At 32.3% G+C, this 21,599-nt stretch overlaps 11 protein-coding genes across 11 annotated transcripts; 7 read left to right on the top strand and 4 right to left on the bottom strand.

Moving 5' to 3' along the window:
• Window positions 1-341: 341 nt before the first annotated feature.
• ASCRUDRAFT_67994 (uncharacterized protein) lies at window positions 342-1,499 on the top strand (the record flags this gene model as incomplete). Its single annotated transcript, XM_020191460.1, has 1 exon — window positions 342-1,499. The coding sequence occupies one exon, from the start codon at window positions 342-344 to the stop codon at window positions 1,497-1,499; it is 1,158 nt and encodes a 385-aa protein (XP_020050250.1).
• Window positions 1,500-3,024: 1,525 nt separating this feature from the next.
• HSP26 (chaperone protein HSP26) lies at window positions 3,025-3,315 on the top strand (the record flags this gene model as incomplete). The annotated part of the gene is made up of 1 exon (XM_020189457.1): window positions 3,025-3,315. A coding segment is annotated over one exon (291 nt), but the record flags the coding sequence as incomplete, so codon positions are not given.
• A 462-nt stretch (window positions 3,316-3,777) lies between these two features.
• RDH54 (DNA-dependent ATPase RDH54) lies at window positions 3,778-6,318 on the top strand (the record flags this gene model as incomplete). Its single annotated transcript, XM_020189950.1, has 1 exon — window positions 3,778-6,318. A coding segment is annotated over one exon (2,541 nt), but the record flags the coding sequence as incomplete, so codon positions are not given.
• A 2,248-nt stretch (window positions 6,319-8,566) lies between these two features.
• On the bottom strand, window positions 8,567-8,875 carry ASCRUDRAFT_78911 (uncharacterized protein; the record flags this gene model as incomplete). Its single annotated transcript, XM_020194309.1, has 1 exon — window positions 8,567-8,875. The coding sequence occupies one exon, from the start codon at window positions 8,873-8,875 to the stop codon at window positions 8,567-8,569; it is 309 nt and encodes a 102-aa protein (XP_020050247.1).
• Window positions 8,876-10,734: 1,859 nt separating this feature from the next.
• Window positions 10,735-10,941, top strand: ASCRUDRAFT_19013 (C2H2-type zinc finger protein; the record flags this gene model as incomplete). Its single annotated transcript, XM_020189567.1, has 1 exon — window positions 10,735-10,941. A coding segment is annotated over one exon (207 nt), but the record flags the coding sequence as incomplete, so codon positions are not given.
• Window positions 10,942-11,371: 430 nt separating this feature from the next.
• On the bottom strand, window positions 11,372-12,582 carry ASCRUDRAFT_41685 (uncharacterized protein). Its single transcript, XM_020191027.1, has 2 exons — window positions 12,525-12,582; window positions 11,372-12,438 (listed from the first exon to the last, which is right to left on the bottom strand). The coding sequence occupies exons 1-2, from the start codon at window positions 12,538-12,540 to the stop codon at window positions 11,816-11,818; spliced, it is 639 nt and encodes a 212-aa protein (XP_020050245.1). The 5' UTR covers window positions 12,541-12,582; the 3' UTR covers window positions 11,372-11,815.
• A 311-nt stretch (window positions 12,583-12,893) lies between these two features.
• Window positions 12,894-13,392, bottom strand: ASCRUDRAFT_67990 (WW domain-containing protein; the record flags this gene model as incomplete). Its single annotated transcript, XM_020191459.1, has 2 exons — window positions 12,894-13,240; window positions 13,311-13,392. The coding sequence occupies 2 exons, from the start codon at window positions 13,390-13,392 to the stop codon at window positions 12,894-12,896; spliced, it is 429 nt and encodes a 142-aa protein (XP_020050244.1).
• A 1,191-nt stretch (window positions 13,393-14,583) lies between these two features.
• On the top strand, window positions 14,584-16,743 carry ASCRUDRAFT_78908 (rhomboid family protein; the record flags this gene model as incomplete). The annotated part of the gene is made up of 1 exon (XM_020194308.1): window positions 14,584-16,743. The coding sequence occupies one exon, from the start codon at window positions 14,584-14,586 to the stop codon at window positions 16,741-16,743; it is 2,160 nt and encodes a 719-aa protein (XP_020050243.1).
• A 451-nt stretch (window positions 16,744-17,194) lies between these two features.
• Window positions 17,195-18,284, top strand: TRM7 (tRNA methyltransferase TRM7). Its single transcript, XM_020192392.1, has one exon. It carries the CDS (start codon window positions 17,211-17,213, stop codon window positions 18,117-18,119), a length of 909 nt encoding a protein of 302 aa, XP_020050242.1. The 5' UTR covers window positions 17,195-17,210; the 3' UTR covers window positions 18,120-18,284.
• Window positions 18,285-18,374: 90 nt separating this feature from the next.
• ASCRUDRAFT_73670 (eukaryotic translation initiation factor) lies at window positions 18,375-19,683 on the top strand. The gene is made up of 2 exons (XM_020192391.1): window positions 18,375-18,424; window positions 18,511-19,683. The coding sequence occupies exons 1-2, from the start codon at window positions 18,408-18,410 to the stop codon at window positions 19,562-19,564; spliced, it is 1,071 nt and encodes a 356-aa protein (XP_020050241.1). The 5' UTR covers window positions 18,375-18,407; the 3' UTR covers window positions 19,565-19,683.
• A 317-nt stretch (window positions 19,684-20,000) lies between these two features.
• On the bottom strand, window positions 20,001-21,384 carry NUS1 (ditrans,polycis-polyprenyl diphosphate synthase). The gene has a single exon (XM_020192389.1). It carries the CDS (start codon window positions 21,246-21,248, stop codon window positions 20,121-20,123), a length of 1,128 nt encoding a protein of 375 aa, XP_020050240.1. The 5' UTR covers window positions 21,249-21,384; the 3' UTR covers window positions 20,001-20,120.
• Window positions 21,385-21,599: the final 215 nt, after the last annotated feature.

Below are 21,599 nucleotides of genomic sequence, written 5' to 3'. Positions count from 1 at the left end.
TTTAGAATTTATTTTCTGCCTGTTGAGAAGATACTCCTGTCGATTCTTTTATTCTTTATTTTTTGTTTTTAGACAGATCTTAACCAGATAATCATCTAGATCTAATATAAATAGTTATTTCAATAACCTCATTTCCAGTTTGTTCAAAAAACCAGATTCAATAAAATAGATAAAACAGTTATTTTGCCCTTTTTTTTTAAAAAAAAAACAACTATCTATTCATTTATAATATTTTTACTTTAATACTAAGGTATTAAATATACTGTCAATTTCATATATAATACACAATATACAATATTTCTTAATTCTTAATTACACACACATATATATATATATATAAAATGTCTAATGATAAGGCAAATAAAGACACAAAAGAATATGTATTAATCGCAGAAAAGAAAAATGCTCTTGAAAATAATGACAAGTCAAAATCCAAATCTAAATCTAAATCTAAATCAAGATCAAGGCCAAAATCATTCTCAATTTCTCTCACAAAAATCAATTCTAGTCAAACTTCCAATTCAACTACAAATTCATTCAAAAACACTCAACTTCAGAATGAAATCTCTAGAAAATTTCTTCAATGGAGCAAAAAGGGATTGTTCTTTTTGAAATCATCTCAAGAAGAAAAGAAATCAAATAATAAGAGATTGTTAATTAGAATAAAGTCTCACAATGATAATAACCATAATAATGATAATAAAAACAGAGTGCACGATATAAGCAGTCCAGTTTTAATCAACTCAGAGTCAGTGATAAAGCCTTATCAATTTGTTACTAAATTTGATTCCAATTCCATTCCTGCTGATGATTCTTTATTTTCAATTAAGTCATTATCAGCCGATCTGAAAAATGAAAATAATAATAAAAATAATGATAAAGTAATCAAAAGAAAACATAGTTCAATGTTTGTTCAAAGGTCTCCCAAATCTTTGTATTTTCCAAGTTCAAATGAAAATAGGTCTTATAAGATTAATCATCCAAAATCAACTTCGCTTTCAACGATTTCTCTATCTAATCTCGAATTTGACGTTATTGATTATAAAAGTATTACTTGTGATAATGATGATAACCAACTATCAATCAAGAACAATAAGAATTGTATCTTTGTAGGATCAACTATAACAAATGAGCAGTTGGAAAGAGAGATATCTGAGAGCAATATAAATGATTTGCTCGCAATTAATAACAATGGTATTAGCAATTGTTCACATAAGTATATTGATCTGGACAATGAACAGAACATTCATAATAGTATTAGCCAATCGACTATTCGATTCCCCAACCAGAAATTGAAGAGCATTTCACCAAGTTACCAAATGAAAAAGAAACTCATCAATTATAACTATTGTAATGACAGCTATTTCTCAGAAAATGGGATCTTTAGCAATATGGATGAATTGTTTGAAAATAATGAAGATGATGAAAAGCCTCGAAAGAGAGCAAGTTTCCATTATAATCCTAGTTCAATTAATAGAACCTCTTTACTTTTTACTTGACCTGTGATAAGATAGCATATTTCTATTGTTACTTTACTTTGTTATTTCTTTTTACTTCTTTCTTTTTATTCCATTCGTTTTTACTTTCTTTTATTTCTTTATTACTTTATTATTAATTGATACACTCTTTTAAAAAATTACCTAGCAAGACTGCTTTGGTTTTATTTTATTTTATTTGTCTTGGAGTTTTCACATCTGACTTGGTGGTTTATAGTATTTTATTTAACGAAATTATTTCCTAATGAATCAATGAAAGGCATTTTGAGCATATTTTAGGCATATTTCTTGCTGTAGTCAGTAAACCATTAGAAAGTCGAGTTTACAATTATGAATTATTACTGATCACTATCAGTGCTTTCACATAGCAAATATAGAATGAACATTTATTGTTTGCGAGTTTTCGTGTTGATCTCTTTAAATTTCAGAGGAGAAAAAAGAGTAAGAGTGGGAATTAGACGAAGAAAAAAATGAAAATATTAGGGTCATAGTGTAGGAGAAAGCCTATTTTGCCTGTTTATGAGTGTTTTCTTTACATTCAGTTAAACGAGAGCTAGGAAATAGTTTGGAATATATAATAATTATCGCAGCACTGTTTTCTTCTGGGACCAGAGATCATCTTAATTTCTTTTCTTGTTTGGTAATTTTTCAGCAATTTCAGTGATCCCCAAAGAAGCCATAGTCAGCCATTGCTTAAGCATTCACTGGTAACTCTATACAAAACTATAGAATTGGATTTATAATGAATCAGTTTCCTCAACAAGTGCCCAATTTTGTTCCTCAACAACTTCAACAAGCTCCCCAACAAGTCAATTTCGCGTTTCCTCAACAACCTCCTTTCCAATTCAACCCTCAACAGCAACAGCAACAACAACAGCCTCAATTTGCCAACCAGTTTCAACCTCAGTTCCAACACCAGGTTCCCCAGGGATTTCAGCAAAACCCTCAACAAGGTGCACAGCAAAATCTATTGAATAACTATATACAGTTAGCGCTACAACAGCAACAGCAACAACAACAACTACAAAACCAAGAGTTTTTAAAGCGTTTACAACAAGAACAAAGGGATCTTTACAATTTCCAGCTCCTCAAACAGTTACATCCTCAACTAGCATTTCAACTAGAAGCCATGGGTAATGCACCAAGTCAACCAATACCTAACCAGAATGGTTTGTTTGGACTCCCCAACAGACAACAGTTAGAACAAATGAATCCAATGGGCCAGCCAAATCTAATGGGCCAGCCAATTCCAATGGGCCAGCCAATTCCAATGAACCCAATGGCTCAAAGGCAAAACATGGAAGAAGAAGGTGATTATTCAGATGGCTCGGAGATGAGCTCTCTCAGCTCGTTAAGTGAGCACTCATCCTACTCCACCAAGGCTCGAGATGAAATCCTCACCAAATACAAAGTGAATGATATAATAGATAGAGACATCAAGTTTCGAACCAAAGCACGAAAGGCATATCTCAAGGAGGCCACGTTGATCAACCCCTACCACATGAAGAAGAACAAGCTCGACATCTGTCCTCCTATCGACATCTTGGAATTTGAAACCAACTACATGATCTATATTTCTGTTCCTGGAGCCTCCACAAAGGACATTCGTTTATCGTTTGACTACGACCGAAACGCCCTCATCGTGTCTGGCCAGATATCGAAGTACGACCGTACACTTCGCAGCTCCATTCGTGTGATCGAGCGTGCCACTGGAAAGTTCGAGCGGTACATTCCGTTGCCGTACTCGCCTCGTATTGACGACACCAGGATCATCACCAACTATACCGATGGTATCCTAGCAATATCAATTCCAAAACTCGGAGACGAACTTAACCGTCGGGACATTCCGATCAACTAGCCGTTCATCTTCATTTTCACCATCTTTATCTTTTTCATCTTCATCTTTTTCATCTTCATTTTCATCATCTTCAGGTTTTTTGTTTCTTTGTTTCATCAGCGTTTATTTTTTCACGAATTTTTGTTTCTTCTGTCTATTTCTCTTTAATACACTTCTTTCTTTTACAGATGGTCCCTGCCCTATACCATGTATAACAGACCTTTATCTTCTCATAAAAATGGCCTTCACAACGTAAACTCCAACAAACCTTTTAAACCCCCACGACCTGGTAATTACAAAACTGTATTGCCCCTAAAGAGGTCCCTGAGCTTAATCTCTTCTTCCAATTCCTCAAATACTATCAACGACACTGTTTCTAACAAAAAAATTACTCCTTTACATCAACTTTCATTCTCTGATATAAACGCCGACACTTTTAATCCAAAATGTTTTAACGTCCTTTGGAGAAAACAATCAACGAAAAAACACAAAACTTGGGAAGGCGATGGGTTCTTAATAATCAAAAATAATAGGTTGATTTTTAAATCCTTTCTCGAAAATTCAAATACCTCAAAATTACAAAATTCCGCTACCACTTCTTCAAATAAATTTAAACTTGATGATGTTATTAAAATTGGAAATTTTGAAGTCGAAATAGATAACGAAATTAAAGACTTGAATCAAATAAACAACCTAATCTCAACAGGAAATCATCCCCAATTATCAAACTCATCTTCCACAACCTCTTATTCTGTACATCCAATTTCAGCAGAACCACTGACAAAACCTTTTTTAAAATCCACTTTCACTGCTGAATTGACCTCCTCTCAAATAACTAAACTTTCTTCAAAACCACTCCCAACCATTAATAACGCCTTTAAACCAGTATTTAATGTAAAAAATGCTGCTCTAACCATCTCCAAAAATGATACAACTCCATTGTTTGATCCCAATTCCAAAAATGCTTTAGTTATGAACCATCCTCCTTTAATAATTCTCCAAAATTTAAAAACAAATCCAAATTCTATTATTGATGTAGTGGTAGATCCAATCTTATCAAGATTTTTAAGACCACACCAAAGAGATGGCGTGAAGTTTCTCTATGAGTGTGTCATGGGTTTTAGAGACTTTAAAGGAAATGGTGCTTTATTAGCTGACGAAATGGGTCTTGGAAAGACCTTAATGACAATTTCTTTAATCTGGACTTTATTAAGACAATCCCCCTTCTCAAAATTTAACCCAATAATCAAAAAAATCCTAATAGTTTGCCCCGTCACTTTAATCGGAAATTGGAAAAAGGAATTTAAAAAATGGTTAAATATGAGCAGAATTTCAATTCTAACTCTAAACAATACTACAAATATTTCAAAGGATAAAAATGATATTAAATTGTTTGCTAAAACTAGAGTCTATCAAGTCCTAATCCTAGGTTATGAAAAACTATTATCCATCAAATCCCAGCTATTAGAAAATAACTCCTTTGATTTATTAGTATGCGATGAAGGTCATCGCTTGAAAAATATTTCAAATAAATCTCTACAAATCTTAAAATCTTTAAAAATCTCCAAAAAAATTATCTTGACTGGAACTCCAATTCAAAATGATCTTGAAGAATATTTCACTATTGTCGATTTTATCAATCCAAGTATTTTTGGTTCATTTATCGATTTCAAAAAAAATTACATGAAACCAATCTTACGATCAAGAGATCTCAATTGTAAAGATAAAAAAAAAATTAAACTGGGTGAAGATGCTTCAAATGAGCTAATTAAAATCTCAAAATTATTTACTTTAAGAAGAACAAACTCAATTTTAACTAATTTCTTGCCTCCAAGAACCGATATTATTTTATTCATCAAACCAACCAGTTTACAAATTAAATTATTTAATATGATTATAAAATCAAAAAAATTCATTGATATGATTAATCTCGATGATATCAATTACAAACCTAATAAAAATCAAGCTAAATCCTTAGCACTAATTACCTTATTTAAAAAAATTTGCAACTCACCTTCCTTAGTCGTAAATGATAAATTATTTCTCCAGCTTTGCTCAGAAAAACTTACTGACGAAATTATTTCATCTATAAGTAAATTAGTTTATAGAAGTGGTAAAATTATTGTTTTGTCACAATTATTAAAAAAATTATTTTATGAAACTAATGAAAAATTAGTTTTGGTTTCTAATTACACGCAAACATTAGATGTTTTAGAAAAACTATTAAATTCCTATAATATGAATTTTTTAAGATTAGATGGTTCAACTCCTAAGAATAAGAGAGACAAAATAGTTAATGATTTTAATACTTCCTCTCAAAAAAGTTGTTTTACTTTTTTATTGTCGTCAAAATCCGGTGGCTGTGGCTTGAATTTAATTGGGGCTTCAAGATTGATTTTATTTGATAGTGATTGGAACCCATCTATCGATTTACAAGCAATGGCTAGGATCCATAGAGATCATCAAGAAAAACCTGTTTTCATATATAGATTTCTTACAACTGGTTGTATTGACGAAAAAATATTCCAAAGACAATTGATGAAAATCAATTTGAGTGACAAATTTCTTGATCATAGCAGTGATTCTAAGGATGACTTGTTTGACATGATTGATTTGAAAGACTTATTCTCCTTAGATTTGGAGACCAGCTGTAATACGCACGATTTGATAGAATGTGACTGTAATCAAATGGGAGAAAAACCTGAAACAAATTTAGGGGCAGACAAGGCAGAAAAGCAAGACAAGACCGAACATGAAACAAATGATAGTGAAAATGACAGCGATAATGATGGCGATGATGAGAATGAGCAAAATGGGTGGGTTTCTGCTTTGCAGGTAAGAGAATCGCAAGAAAACGAAAGCGAGGCACGGGCTAAAAATAGAGGATTGAAGTTCAAAGGTTCTTTAGAAAATTACTATCATATTAATCCGGCCCGAATGATACGTTGTAATGACTCCGTAACCGAAGAAGTTATTTCTTCATCTGATTCAATTACGTTTTTGTTGTATAGGATATATAGCAAAACAAACAGTTAAACACTTCAATAAAATGGTTGGATTTCTCAAAAGCTCCGCGAAAAAAAAGCCTACTTTTGGCCTTTTTTTCTTGGATTTTTAAGCCAGGAAATAAGAAAAAGAAAAGGAAAGCATTTGAAATCAATGAATGTAAATGGAAAAATCCAAGGTTCCATTTCTCAATGTGGATTGAAGTTGGCTATGCTAAATCTTCTAATTGTAATCCAATTATAATCGAATTATTTGCCCTTGTTCCATAATCAACCAAAAGAAAAACCATATTTCCTGGATAGAAAATTAGGTTTTATTTAATCGGAAAATCAATAATTCTACAAGCTTGAGTTACTAGGCAACAAGAAATGCCAAGTAATCCGGCAACGCAGGGCATTGGAGAAAACAGCGAATGAGCAAGTGAGGGTTTTAGCTCAAGGCTATTTGAGAGATTTTAGAGTGTCTGTATTGGATGCTTGTATAATATTGAAAAAAGTCTTGAGCTGCTGGAGATGAAGAGCGAACATATTCTTATCTTTAGAATTCAGACGGAATTGTTTGGAAACACATTGACTTTGGTTAAAATAGGTCTGTTGGTTAGCAATTTGAGTGCTATTAGTAGATTTGAATTTTAAGAAATTTTTGAAAGCAATTGGGAAAACCTTTCTTATAAATTGAACAAAGATCAAAGATTTATCAAATTAAGATTACAGTAATTGATTTTAGTATTTTGTAGGTAAAAATTGTGTAACAAAATAATAAAAGGGTTGTTTTGTATCCAGGAGAGTATGATCCCTGAACTATTTTTGATTCATTTAAGTGATCTCCCGGACAACGAAATCCTCAAAAATTATATACAGGTTGATATAATTGTTATTTATTTAGCGATGATACTGAATTCTGCAAAATAGCACACTCACGTAACCTTGAAAATAGCACAGAAAGTCGGGTAAAGGATTGCACAAAGGCAATTCGATACTTGGTTGTAGAGTTTAGCAAATGCGAGTCAAATTATAGTTTAGAAAAATAAGCTTACCAAGATCAGGAATTCTTAAACGCAGAACATTCTTAACAGCAGAGCAGTTTTCAAATTCAAAACCCGCTGCTTCCATCAAAACGGTATGATGAGAAAGAGAAAAGAAAAGAAAAGAAAAGAAAACATTAAGAATTCGCTTGAAATAATTTTCAAGGGAAAAAAGGAATTTATATTTATGATTTCACCCAATGGTTAAAGATATAATAGCTGTTTTAGATCTTTTGGATGTATAAATTTATATTAGCCAGTAGATGAAGTGCAATGAAATGGGCAGAAACACGAGATTTATAAAGAAGAGAGGAAGTTCCCAATCAAGAATATTTACCACTAAGACTGTAATATAAATGAATATACAAATGTATATGAATAAAACGTGGGTTTAAGATTTCTAAATATATTATTTTTATTTACTTGAAAGTAGGCATCAAATAGCTCAACAATTCTAAGTAGCTCTGAAATTTGCGCTCGCATTATACTTGATGTTTGGTGTTTGGATGTATTTAATACATAAACTTCTATGAGAATGAATGAATAATCTAGCATTAAAATAGGTATTTACCTATTTGTTTACCTATTTGTTTACCTATTTGTTTATTCCAGTAAAAATTTGTTACTGTTTTTATTGCTTTAATTAGCTACTTAATATTCCAGCTTTAAATCTATAATTGTCGCAGCTTTGATTATTCCTATTGGCAAAAGAAAAATAATGTTTCAACTCTTTGAGAAATATCGACAGAAAGATGAAGAGCGCTACTTCTGAAGAGAGCAAAAAAGTATTTTAAAAGTATTTTTGAGCAAATGTGAAATGGATTTGAAAAACGTCTTTAGATTGATTATGTCACAGAATTTTTGGCCAAGAGTTTACCCCTGATGTAATCACTCCACCAGCAAACAGGACCATATAATATCCTTATCAACATTGGCACTCCATCATCACCACTAACATCACTAACATTACTTTTGTGATTATTAACTAAGCGTCAATCTCATTCAAAAAAAGGATAAACTGGAAAGATTAAGAAGGCCAATAGCACAAAAAGCAGCATTAATCCACTGTGAATTAATTATCCGATGACAGAATTTGCAAGCAAAACAGAAGTTCTTAGAACCTATGCAGGAAACCGGGGTAATAGTTGTGTAATCCATGTGATACAGCCATAATTTATCAGTAGCGTGAGCATACAAGAGATCCTAGGCCTTCCGACATACCAAAGTAGCACAACTATTTATATCTCCAAACCAATACCGGGCTGGCTTAAAACCCAAAAAACAAACTGTTATATTTCTTGGTATTGAAGACTGTAGCATCATAGAGTTGAGAAATATATGGAACGAGTGCACAAAAGCCATACCTTGCAAAATGTGGTGAAGAACTAATTTGTATGGCGCACCACGTATTAACCGGTCGTTGAGTTGTTTTTCAGAATAGCCATTATAGCTCAGGCAAAAAGCTTTATGGTTGTGCAACCACAGCTTATCAAGAATTAGTTCCAGCAGCATGTTCAGCGTCAGCGGGTAGTAGAATAAGACTAAACAAGAAAAAATTGCTTGGAAGGGTCTGTAGCAGAAAGCCCTAAGCTACATGGGATTCGGAAAATCCAAGGGGCAATGTAAGGGTATAGTAAAAAAACTTGGCACATATGTATTGTTTCCATTGATTTGGGTTTTGGGCCCTTTCATAGTTTCTTGGTCAATACAAGCTTTTCTGTACAGGAGCCAATAAATGGTCTTGGATGGTTATGCCATCATACAGCGATGCGCGCAGCTCTGCATTTGACTTGCTAAACAGCACGCTGCTCATTTCGGACAGCACGGATATCTCGATCACCTCCACGGGTGCCCCTTTTACAGGCACTCCCCTAAAGATGCGAGATGTTTCACTTCCAAGGCCTGAGTAAGAGGAAAGTGGCTAACTCTACTGACCGTAGAAATTGCAAAAGATGCAAAAAATACAAAAAATGTTTTACACAAAATGATATAAATATAAAGCAAGCTTGGTTTTCCCTTTTTTTCTTTATCTAGATTCCTTCCCCTGCTCTTGTTTTTCCTTATATCTTGGCAAAGAAATAGGCTAAACCACACAGCATCAACTATAATTCTCATACCTTGCTATATAAGCTATTGGTTTCCTACTATTTTTTGGCCATTGGTCGTTTCATCTTATATAAAATACACTAACTCAGGCTGTATTTGTTTTATAATCACTATATATTTTTTATCTTCTGCTTGTGCTAAATTCTCTTTAAATCGAAGTAACAATGTTCAATAATGCTCTAAAATTTGATTCTTACAGTTCTCCTAAATTATCACAAAACCCTTATAGCAATAATAGTAGTAGTAATAGTATCTTCCCCGAATACAGCAAAAATAGCCTGTTTTTCTTCTCCGGTACAACCACAAACACTCCAGCCTACTATCATTATACTCATCCTCTCACTTCTCAAAGTGTTTCACCTTCTCCCTCTACTTCTATTTCCTCACTATCTTCCTACTCAAACATGAGCTGCAATTTCACTGAAACCTCAGATGTTATAAATAATAATGAAAACGATAATAATGATTCTACTGGAAGAAAATTCCCAGATTATACCTCTAATATCAATGTCAATAATTCGTTGTTGAAATATTCGCTAACACCCCTTAATTCTATCTCGAATATCAATTCTAATAGCAATTTGTTGGTTTCAGGCAGTGGCTTAAATTCAGCTCAAAGTTATAGTGGTGGCTCACTACCACCAGTCAGTTCAATACTTCGAACCAACCAGTTTTCAAGCCCTCAACCACCAATTAACAATATTTTAAATGATAGACGCCATAAGTTACCTGCTTTGATACCGATCAACATTTTCCCACCCATTGACCAGCCAACTTCTTCAGAAAGTGGCCTTGTCTCTACCCCAGGCCATTTTGATTCTCTGTTTGGTCAGCATCCAAATTATCGATTGCCTAATGTTTCTGATGTTCTAAACAATTGCTGTTGCGAGATTAATACTATAAATCATTGTCATCACAGTTGTAATAATTTCAATGACTTGACTAGTTTCTGTAACTATCATAATAACAATAATAATAACAATAACAATAATAACAATAACAATAATAACAATAACAATAATAACAATAACAATAATAACAATAATAACGAACATAGTACCAATACTAATACCAATGCTATCAACAATAATAACAACAAAAATTGCACTATGATTGATGGTAAAATAAACACTCTTTCAATCATTCCTTCAAGCACTTTCGATGATTCCATTTCTAGAGGTACCTCGACTTCAAATGCAACTTCTACAGGACTCGCTTCCTCTTCGAATGTTTCTGATGCTTCAACTACTAGCTCTCAATTGATAAGAAAATACAAATGCAAAATTTGCGAAAAAAGTTTTACAACTTCTGGCCATTTGGCAAGACACTCGAGGATTCATACAGGCGAAAGAAAACATGTTTGTCCATATCCTGGATGCGACTCTAGATTTGCTAGACAAGATAATTGCATGCAACATTACAGAACTCATTTGAATCCAAAAAACAAATCAAGAAAGAAGAAAACTTTAAAGGTTTCTAAACCAAAGGATGTCAATAGAAACAAACGTTCTTCCTCTGCTTCTCCTTCTGCAAGCTCTGCAAGTCCAGCTACCTCTGCTAGTCTGAGTCCTAGTCTACGGATGGCATGAGTTTTTTTAACGTTATTTTTATTCTGGATTTCAATGTTTATATTTGTTTAACGTTTTTATTGGTAAAAACTTATTTGATTTATCTTTTTAAATTAGGCTTGTATTAATATTATTTTTTTTAATATATCTACTCTATCTATTCTACTTCTCATACTGGCAACTTTACTTCATTTCACTTTATTTCACTTTATTTTATTTTATTTTATTTTATTTTATTTTATTTTATTTTTTCTAAGTTATGTATGCATCTAGAAATGATTTTTTTTCTCATTTTCTCATTTTTTTATTTTCTCATTTTATTTTTTGGGATACTGGCGATTAGTGTAGAATTCCGAAGTTGTGGCCAGCAAGAGCTTCGTGAAGCCTCCTTAAGGATTCCAAAGCCTGCTGGAAAACTCCTCAAAGTCTCCTGGACTCAGGGATCGGATCCCATGAAACGGTTTTAGCTTTCAGTTAATAAGGGTCTGGGTCTTGCTAAGAAAAAATTGCTGCATAATGCTTAAATTACATATTTAAGGTCTGTGAAGTTCCGTTTACCTTCCGTGTCATTCCACTCGAGACGAGGGTTTGGAAAGCCATATATAGCGGTTTTTATTTGTTGCTGAATGAGCCATTTAATGGTACTTGCAATGCGAGGAGAGGTTAAATATGTATTTTATTGTCCTGTTATGATGCGATTAATATTTACAATAATACAAAATAAATGATCATGTGTAGAGCATTCTTTTGGTCATTAGTAAGAGTTATTAATCAGTTTTTAACCATACATATTCATGCCATCGTCTTCCTCGTCTTCCTCGTCTTCCTTGTCTTCACCATCTCCGCCATCGTTATTGTTTGAATTTCTACTTTTGGTAGGCAATTCGATTGTTCTCTTTTCATTGACGTTTTTACGACACATCGGACAAGTTGGATTTATTTTGAGCCAGGGTCCAATGCATTCTAAATCAAAAATATGATCACAGTTATTTAATTTAACAATCAACGGGTATGGGTCATTTAAAAAATCGTTTCTACAAATTGAACAGGAATCATTAGTCTTTAGTTTTTTTTTAGAGATTCTTTCCAATGAATCAATAAATTCTTGTGAAACTCCCTTATTGTTAAAATTGTGAGTGTCATCATTTAGAATATCGTGCAATTGATCAATTAAATAATTTGCGGTTGGCAAAGTATTGTTTGAATTGTCCGCCATGTTTGATAAAACATTAATTAAATTTAGTATATCATTTGAATTATTATTAATAGAATCACGAAAATTCAACTCCTCATTATCTTGAGATGAAAACAATTGGTTTTGATGACGAAGCCGATATTCTCTTCTCGTTGGATGGTCAATTGATCTAGTGTTATTCCTTCTATTTGTTATATTATGATCGTCTTTGGCAATATATAGATTCAAAGAAATAAACAAGTTAGTATGTAATCAAAAAAGAAAGGAAAATACACAAAATAGCAAAACTAACCTTCATAGGTAGACATTTTGATAAATTAAATGTAAGCTGCAATAATATTAGATCAAGGTGCAATAAAACAGAATAATTGTGAACATCTTTTAGCCATAGATACTCAAAGTGATTTTGCAGTTTAGATGAATTGGTCTGCTTATATAAGCAAATGCAAATGAATTTAGTTTCATGTGGGTATATGCACCGATAATCAGCAGCCATTTCCTTTCTATTGTTTTGTTTTTTGACAGGATTTATACATGAGGAGATAATAAACTGAAAAGGAAGGAATGTATTAATTGATAGATCTCAATATATAAGTACGAAGTGTTGAAAAGATAGTGATAAGATAGAAAAAATTGAAAAAAAAAGATAATGTTAGATGCCTTAGAATCTTCTTCGGCCAGGTCTGACACCGACTGGAACAACAGCAACTGGACGACGACGTCTTCCACTGAGCGAACCAAGAGCAAAGAGACCAGCACCAGCAGCCACCATTGAACCCTTACTTGGACCAGTTTGAACAGGGGTAGTTTGGACTTGAGGTTGTTGTTGCACTTGTTGGGGTACTTGCTGTACTTGTTGTGGTATTTGTTGCACTTGTTGAGTATTGGCTGGGTAGTATTGTTCTTGGGATTGTGATCTTGTTTGTGTTTGAGGAGGATGTTGTGGAGGGACTCGTGTTGGTAACTCCCAAGTTGATTCATTTGTATATTTATTGACATAAAAGTAACCTAGATTATGAAAGAGGACAAAATGTTAGATCGAACAGTTTTCGATTTGGAAAAAAAAAGATGGGCATACATTGATATTCTTCGTCCCATACGGCTAACCATCCATCAGGGATTGAAGGAGGAGGAGGTTGAGATGGTCTTTTAATGTTCATTTTTGATTAAATAAAGGCTTTTAAACTTGATGTAAATGAGAATGATTCTAATTAATTATAGTCGGTTGTAGTAAATTAATAGATTATTTGGTTGCTAGATTTTGATTTTTTTTCCTTTTTTTTTTCAAGGAGAAGAATCGTTTTAAATATTAATTTTTATCCCTACTAATCTTATAGAGCTGCAAAACATAAAATTTTAAAGCAGTAAAATCGAAAGACTTGTCGCTAGCAAAAGAAATTCAACAAAGTAGCAAATTCAAACTCTATTTCATTTTTGTTCAATTATAAACCCAGATTGATATAGTCACTTTAATATATTCTCCAAATCAGCCATACACAATCATATTTAGCTTGTAAAGCTTGTTAAAAACCCTGGTACAACCTGTTAAAATCAGCCAAAATCATTCAAACATCTGTACAGAGAAGCTGGGAATCACCAATCAAGATATTCGTACAGTGACTGCTGAACATTCAATTAAAGCAGCAGAACATGACAATACAGAATAACCACCATATGAATTGAAATTCACGTATTTTTGGTACTTTGGGAAGACCACCACCACTTCACTGCTCGATGAGATACTGATATAACTTGAAATAAACTAAAAGAACAAATGTACACCGATAAACTGATCTTCTCTCCAGAACCTTTCACCAAAACGGTCTCATCCTTTCATCGCACTCCTGTGCCCAGCCTTTCGTCCCAAAAATAGCACAGGTCCTACTCAGGCTGAGACACCCGTTTCCACAAACAGTTTTGCAAAATAAAGGCACGTGCAAAACTGCTCTCGTATCACATCCCGTACAGACAGGGCAAAAACGAGGATTGTAGAGTTTGTGAGAGGAAGCTATGTCAAGTCATAGCGCATTCCTGTGCAGAAAAAAAGCAGCTCAGCACGCCAGGGCTGTGGTATTATACTGCTATTGTAATACAATAGCAGTATAATACCACTCTAGCATTGGCTTCTTACTGTGAAGAGGTCTGTGCTTCTTGTCGTTATTCTTCTTCACCAAACACATCTTCTCCAGCGAGAGATTTGCTACCACACTTCTCTTTGGGTCTTGCTTTACCTTCACTCTGCTTCTTTTTATCTATTCTGGTCGTTTTTCACTTCGCTGCACTACTTTAGCTTTTTGTATTGACAACTCATAAGTTCTCAAGATACCTCCAACTTACAACTCCATATTCAAATGAACCAGAACCACTACTATCCTTACAATCCTCTTTCGAATGAAAGAGATAAAGAGTTGCCTCCAACTCCCACTGCAAACATGAATCAACTAAATAGCACCGGCCAACCACAAGATACCAATATTCAACCTCCTCCTAATTTAGGTCCTTCTCCATTTCCTGATTCTTTTGTCAATAATAATAGTCCTTTATATAGCCCCAATGCCAAATCTTTTATAGATTTCAATTCTCAATATTCTCATTTGAACAACCCCAGACATAACTTAAATAATAGTAATTCCACCAATGTGTCTCTCACTGATCCATCTTTTAATTCAACTATAAATACAAATAATTTTAACCCAAATCCAAATAATCCAAATAATCCAAATATTTCAAATATTTCAAATATTTCAAATAACAGTGATATTGGAGCAACCAACTACTTCAATAATTTTAATAGTTATAGTAGTTCTGATACTAATCCTAGCATGAGCCAATCCAGATTATTAAAAAACTATTCTGGTGATAATCCAAATTACTCCAATTATAATCAATCCTCCTATAACAATGGTTCCAATAGTACCAACAATCCTCCGTACCCAACATCTGATCCGTTTGTATCCGATCCAAATTTATCAAGATCTAGAACAACTATGTCAAATCCTTTTCAAGATCCCAACCACAGCAAAATGAACTCAAATGAAACCAATCCTATAACTTTTAATCCCACTTCTGCTATTCCATCTGATAATCGAAACAATTTCAATAATAACAATAATATTCAAGAAAATCGATTTTTCTTGGATAATAACAACAATAATATCTACAACAATAACAATAATGATAACAATAACGATAACAACAACACCTATAATAGCCATATAATCAGCGATCAACAAGTAGTTGATAAAAAAAATTCAAGATGGAAAACTTTTCCCTACGTAGCTGTTTTCTTTACTATAGTCGAAACAGCTGTATTCATTGCTGAATTGGTTAATTATTCAAAATACACCGGAAATGTCATACAAACTTCTCCTTCTTTTAATCCAATGCTTGGTCCATCTTCTTATGTTCAAATTAATATGGGCTCCAGATTTAGACCTTGTATGCAAGAAATTGAAGGCATTACAAATGTAAACGACATACTATTCCCCTGTCCTAATTCAACTACTACCGATACAGATGTTTGTTCTTTAAGTGAATTATGTGGAATGGGTGGTTTACCACCAAATACAATTGATGATGAGTTGGGCTATCTTCCTGACCAATGGTGGAGAATTATAACTCCAATTTTTTTACATGCTGGTTTCATTCATATAATCTCAAACTTACTCCTCCAAATTTTATTAGGCGCTGATGTCGAAAAAAAAATCGGCTCTTTAACTTTTTTGATCATTTATATTGCTTCGGGAATATCTGGGAATATTTTTGGTGCAAATTACAGTAAAACTGGTGTTTCATCTGTTGGTGCAAGTGGTGCTTTGTTTGGAATAATTGCTACTAATTTATTTCACCACTTATTCTTATTCAACAAAGCTCTTTACTCAAAGAAAACTTATCGAATAATCTTATCCGTCATGGTTTTTGAAATCATTCTAATTTTATTTCTTGGTTTACTACCTGGTTTAGATAATTTTGCACATATTGGTGGCTTTATTATAGGTTTGTTATGCAGCATCTTATTATTAAGAGACCCTAATTTTATCATTAAAGAAGAGTATAGATATATACCACCAAAGACAATGTTAACTCCAATTCCCAATCAAGGAAGCCATGTCATATCAAGAAATTTTCTTAGTTTATCTTACGATGATAGCAACGATGATTCAAAACCAAATTCAAAAATATCAAATTTTCTAAAAAAAAGATATATCAAGTATTTTATATTTTGGTGTGTTTTGAGAACTGTTTCTTTAGTTTTAATCATTTTATGGTTTGTACTTTTATCCATCAATTTTTTTAAAAATGGTGGCGGAAATTGTTCATGGTGTCAATATTTAAGTTGCATACCTGTAAATAATTGGTGCGATGGTGATATTACTGTTACAACCTCTGATTCATCTATTTATTTTTTTAATTTTTTAACTTTACTTTTTTATTTTATCGGTTTAAAAAATCAAAACTATCTCAATTTATATCATTCTCAAAAACAGAAAAAACTACAAAAATTAGATTAATTTTGTTTAATAAAATATTCAATAAATCACCCAATACATTAATAGATTATCAGCACACAAAAAAAAAGTAATCATTCTGGACATTTATTTATATGGTTTTTTTATCAATATTGATTAATTCATTCCTTGTTGTAATATGTTTGTTCCTTTTCATTCTTTAGTTATATTTTTATTATATGCTTTTTCAATTTTATTTATTAATTTTGTTTCATTTTCAACTCTTTTCATATAGCTTTCAATTCATTTTTATAGATTATAGCCATTCATTATTTATTATTTTTTCAATCAACGTCACTTCATTCTTTTCAGTATTTCATATACATTTTATTGTACCAATTATTATCTTGCATATAGTGATTGTAGAGCATGTGATAAAAATGTATTTTTCACTACAAAATAAAAAGTTATTAAATTTCGGCATGATAAAAAAATAATACAATCAAGATCGATAAAAAAAATCAATAAATATGGGAAAGGGCAGTAAAGATAAAAGAGATTTGTACTACCGAAAGGCCAAAGAAGAGGGATGGAGAGCAAGATCAGCTTTTAAGTTACTCCAGTTGGATGAGCAATTCAATCTATTTGAAGGTGTTAGAAATGTGGTTGATTTATGTGCAGCTCCTGGTTCATGGTCTCAAGTGCTATCTCAAAAATTGAATTGTATAGATTCTTCATCTTCATCAAAGATTGTTGCAGTAGATTTGCAACCAATGTCACCAATACCTGGCGTTGAATGTATTCAAGCCGATATAACCCATCCAAAGACATTAGAAAGAATTTTGGGAATATTTAATGGGCAATTGGCAGATTTCATTTGCAGTGATGGAGCTCCAGATGTCACAGGATTGCACGATATCGATGAATATATTCAGGCTCAATTAATATTGTCTGCGTTACAATTAACGACGTGTATATTGAAACCCGGGGGAACATTTGTTGCAAAAATATTTAGAGGTAGAGATATCGATTTATTATATTCACAACTTGGAAATTTATTTGAAAAAGTAATATGTGCCAAACCAAGATCATCAAGAAGTACATCATTAGAATCCTTTATTGTGTGCATTAATTACAAACCACAAAAAGACTGGAAACCCAAATTAACATTGAATCAGTCAACAGAGGAGTTTTTCAAAGATGCTAATTTAGGAAGAGCAAAATTGAGCGAGTCTTTGGAAAACAATTTGCCCTTTGAAGAAAGAGTTGTTGCCCCATTTATTGCTTGTGGTGATCTATCCAGCTATGATTCAGATGCTACATATTCCATTGAAGAGGGAAAGCAGACGACTAGTCTCGATCCTGTGCAAATGCCCACAGCTCCCCCATACAAGAAGGCATTGGAAATGAAGCGAAAGGGGATACTTTTAAGACAATGAAGCATTCCATGAATAACGGCTACACAGTTGGATATAACCAATGTATTGTAAGATTGTTGAAGATAATTTAAAAAAAGCATAAAATAGAATAGTATGTAAGAAATTAGATAAGACTGCAAGTGAATGCACTTTCAGCATATATTTGCGCATATAATTTAACACGTGATTCATATGATGTTTGGGTGTTTTAATTTGAAAAAAATTAAATCAAACTCTCAAATTTGTTCAGTTGAAGTGCTAATTGATACCAGATAGAAGCTGTATTCCAATCATAATCTAAGTAGAAAGATGTCCAATACAAAACAGTATGTTTATTTGCTTTTCCAGTCGGCAGAAATGTTTTTTTTATTGATTCACAACAAACATTTTATACTAACAGCTAGTTCTATAGAGTGAAAGAGTTTTCAACACCAACTACTAATGTAGTTCAAATAGAAAGCAGTGTTGCTTTAAAGATTATTAAACATGCTACTGACTACTATCCAACACTTGTTTCTGGTCCATTACTAGGTGTAGATAAAGATGAAACTTTAACTGTTTCTCACTCATTTCCTTATTCTATATACAACGAGTCGATCGAAGGTTCTTCGTTCAAACTGAAGACCAACCAAAGATTTCAAAATGAATTACTTGAATTATCAAAGAATACTGGTGTTGCTGCTCAATTTATAGGTTGGTATCAATGTTCGGTTTCTTCAAACTTTTTCAATAACCATATTATCGATTCTTTATTATCATTACAAAGAAGCAACCCTAATGCAATTCTTATTATTCATGATTCATCCAAAATTAATACTAATTCTGTTTTATCGTTAAGAGCCTTCAGATTAAGTGAAGCCTTTTTAAATGTTTATAAAGCTGCAAATAATAGTACCAACAAGTTTAGCACTGCATTGCTATTAGAAAATAACTTGACTCATGAAAATATCTTTGAAGAATTACCTGTTTCGATTCATAACTCTCACTTAGTTTCATTGATGTTACATCAATTATTATCTGAAAATGAATCATCACTAAATACTCAAGATTACAATCAAATTTATAAAAATAATGACATTGTTTCGAACAGTTTTGACTCATTAAGTTTAAATAACTCGAAATATTCTACAGGAATTATAGATAAATTATTTGATTCAGTTGATTCTTATCATTATGATTTAAATAACTACAATTATTATCAAAGACAATTATCAAGAGAATTGCAAAAAATTCAACAATGGAAAGCCAAATCCAAGATTGAAAACGCTAATAGAGTTAAAAATGGTCAAAAGGAAATTGATTTAGAGAATGATTGGAAATCAATCTATAAGTTACCAAATGAACCACAAAGATTTACAAACTTATTAGTTTCTGCTAGCATTACTGGGTTTTGTAAAGATCTTGAGGTTAATACAACTTCTGAATTGATTAAAAGTTTTGCTATTCAGAAAGGTTTAGATATTTAAAAAATGAAATTAAATTTTAGATTAAATTTTTCGGTTTTTTTATCCCATTATTTTATCTTATATTTTATTATCCATATGTTTTAATAAATTTCCATTATTTTTTTTTGCTTGAAGCGTGTATTTAAAGTATTAAATGTATATGTATTGTTTTTAGATTTTGGTAGTATATTAAAAGAAGCGTTTTTTTTTGTTTTTTTTTTGATAGTATATAAAAGTAAACTTTTAGTGTTTAAATAATTAACAAGTAAGAGAAAAAAAAGATTAGAAATAAAATGAAATAGCAAAATTGGTATAATAGCAAAGTGAATAAGTAAAGTATCAATATAATAAATGCAAAATAATTTAAAGCGATGATCCTAACCAAAAATAAAAGTAAGGGTAAAAATAAAAATAAAAAAAATAAAAAAAAAACTATGCAAACTATAATAATATAATAGTATAATGTAATTTAATGATACATTTCAAGAATCTAGCAACAAGAAGAAATGAAAAATAAAATGTAATAAAATAAAACGAAAACCAAGCAGATTAATGTTTTGTTTGCAAAATCATTGGATCATTTTCCAACATTAACTTTACAAGTGGAATACTTCTGTAAAGCTCTTAAGAACACAGAGTAGTTGACTTCATCATTATCGGGTTCCCAATAGATTTCACTAAGACGAATGTGCCATGGTGGATAACTTTGTAAATCTAAGTTTGGAGAAAATAAGATGATTAAATCAGGTTCAACACCAACTAGATTAGTCAATTGTTTATCAACTAAATCGATTGTGACATCGTCAACTACCAATTCATTTTTGACCGCCAAATCAGCCATAGTTTTGGTTAAATCGACAATAGTTGATCTACCATCACGAACAGATAATAAGCTAATTTCAATAACAGGCTTGTTGTTAAAACCTTGAGATTGGACATCAAAGTCATCATCAACACCATTAAAAGTCAAATTTAAGCAAGGAACTTTAACGACAAAATTTGGAACATAGTTAACACCAAAATATTGAGATAATTTTTTATGAATTGAACGTCTTAGTTCAGGAACTCTTTGTTTTAAAACGCCATTATACTCGTAGATTGATAAATATTGGATACCTGCAGCAACACACCAAGCGGTTATTTCAGAAGAATCATTAATTAAACCTTCAACACCGCCACCTTCGTCTTGATCAGGTTTCAAGCTTAAAACAGAGGAAACTCTTTTGGGAATCTTGGGTAATTTCAAGACATCATCTCTTATTATTTGAGGAGATTTGGAAGGATTATAAGCTATGGATAGAAAACGCAATTTCAATCTATTGCCAACATATTGAACACCGCGGTAAAAAGAAAAAAAGAATAACATAATAAATAAAATTGAATGGAAAAAATAGTAACCTAAGACTTCTCTGAAATTCGGTTCTTCTGAGGATTTATCATGACCTGGAATTAAATCAACAACATCGTTAACTAAAGTACTAGGGTTAACATAAGAACGAATTAAATTTCTGGTGGTAGATAGTCCAGTTTTTCCAGGATTTTTTGTTGATCGAGATAAATCCTTTGGAACAAACCCTTTTCTTTTCAAGATTTCAGGATACTCCAGCATATTGTCATTTTTAGAATTGTCATTACTGTTATTTGAAGACGTAAGCTGGTTGCCAGTGGCATTAGCTGTAGTGGACTTGTCTAAAGTCTCTGCCATTGTTTAATTTCTGAGCTTTTTGTATCAATGAAGCAAACGTTTTAGGTCAATTGGCTCTCTTGAAGAGTATACTATCGAATTGAGCCGTAATAATAACTGATTGTGTTGTCGAAAGGGCAATGCTGATAGAAAAATGTAATCAGATAGACAGAAAAGCAAATAAATAAACTTTGTGGAAACGACAAGAAGAGAAGTTTTTTTCGTTTTATATCAAAAAAAGTCAGTCGCCACTTCTTTTTTCCAGATCCCGACGCACTTTTGCGGCACACGCACATTGTCACGTACTATATCACGCACTATGATACGCGCTGTAGTTCAGTATAACACGCAATACCACACGCACTTATCTCC

Source organism: Ascoidea rubescens, assembly GCF_001661345.1.
Source record: "Ascoidea rubescens DSM 1968 unplaced genomic scaffold ASCRUscaffold_1, whole genome shotgun sequence".
Classification (NCBI taxonomy): Eukaryota; Fungi; Ascomycota; class Saccharomycetes; order Ascoideales; family Ascoideaceae; genus Ascoidea; species Ascoidea rubescens.
Note: the sequence above shows the minus strand (reverse complement) of the source record. Positions and strands in the feature narration are given on the sequence as shown.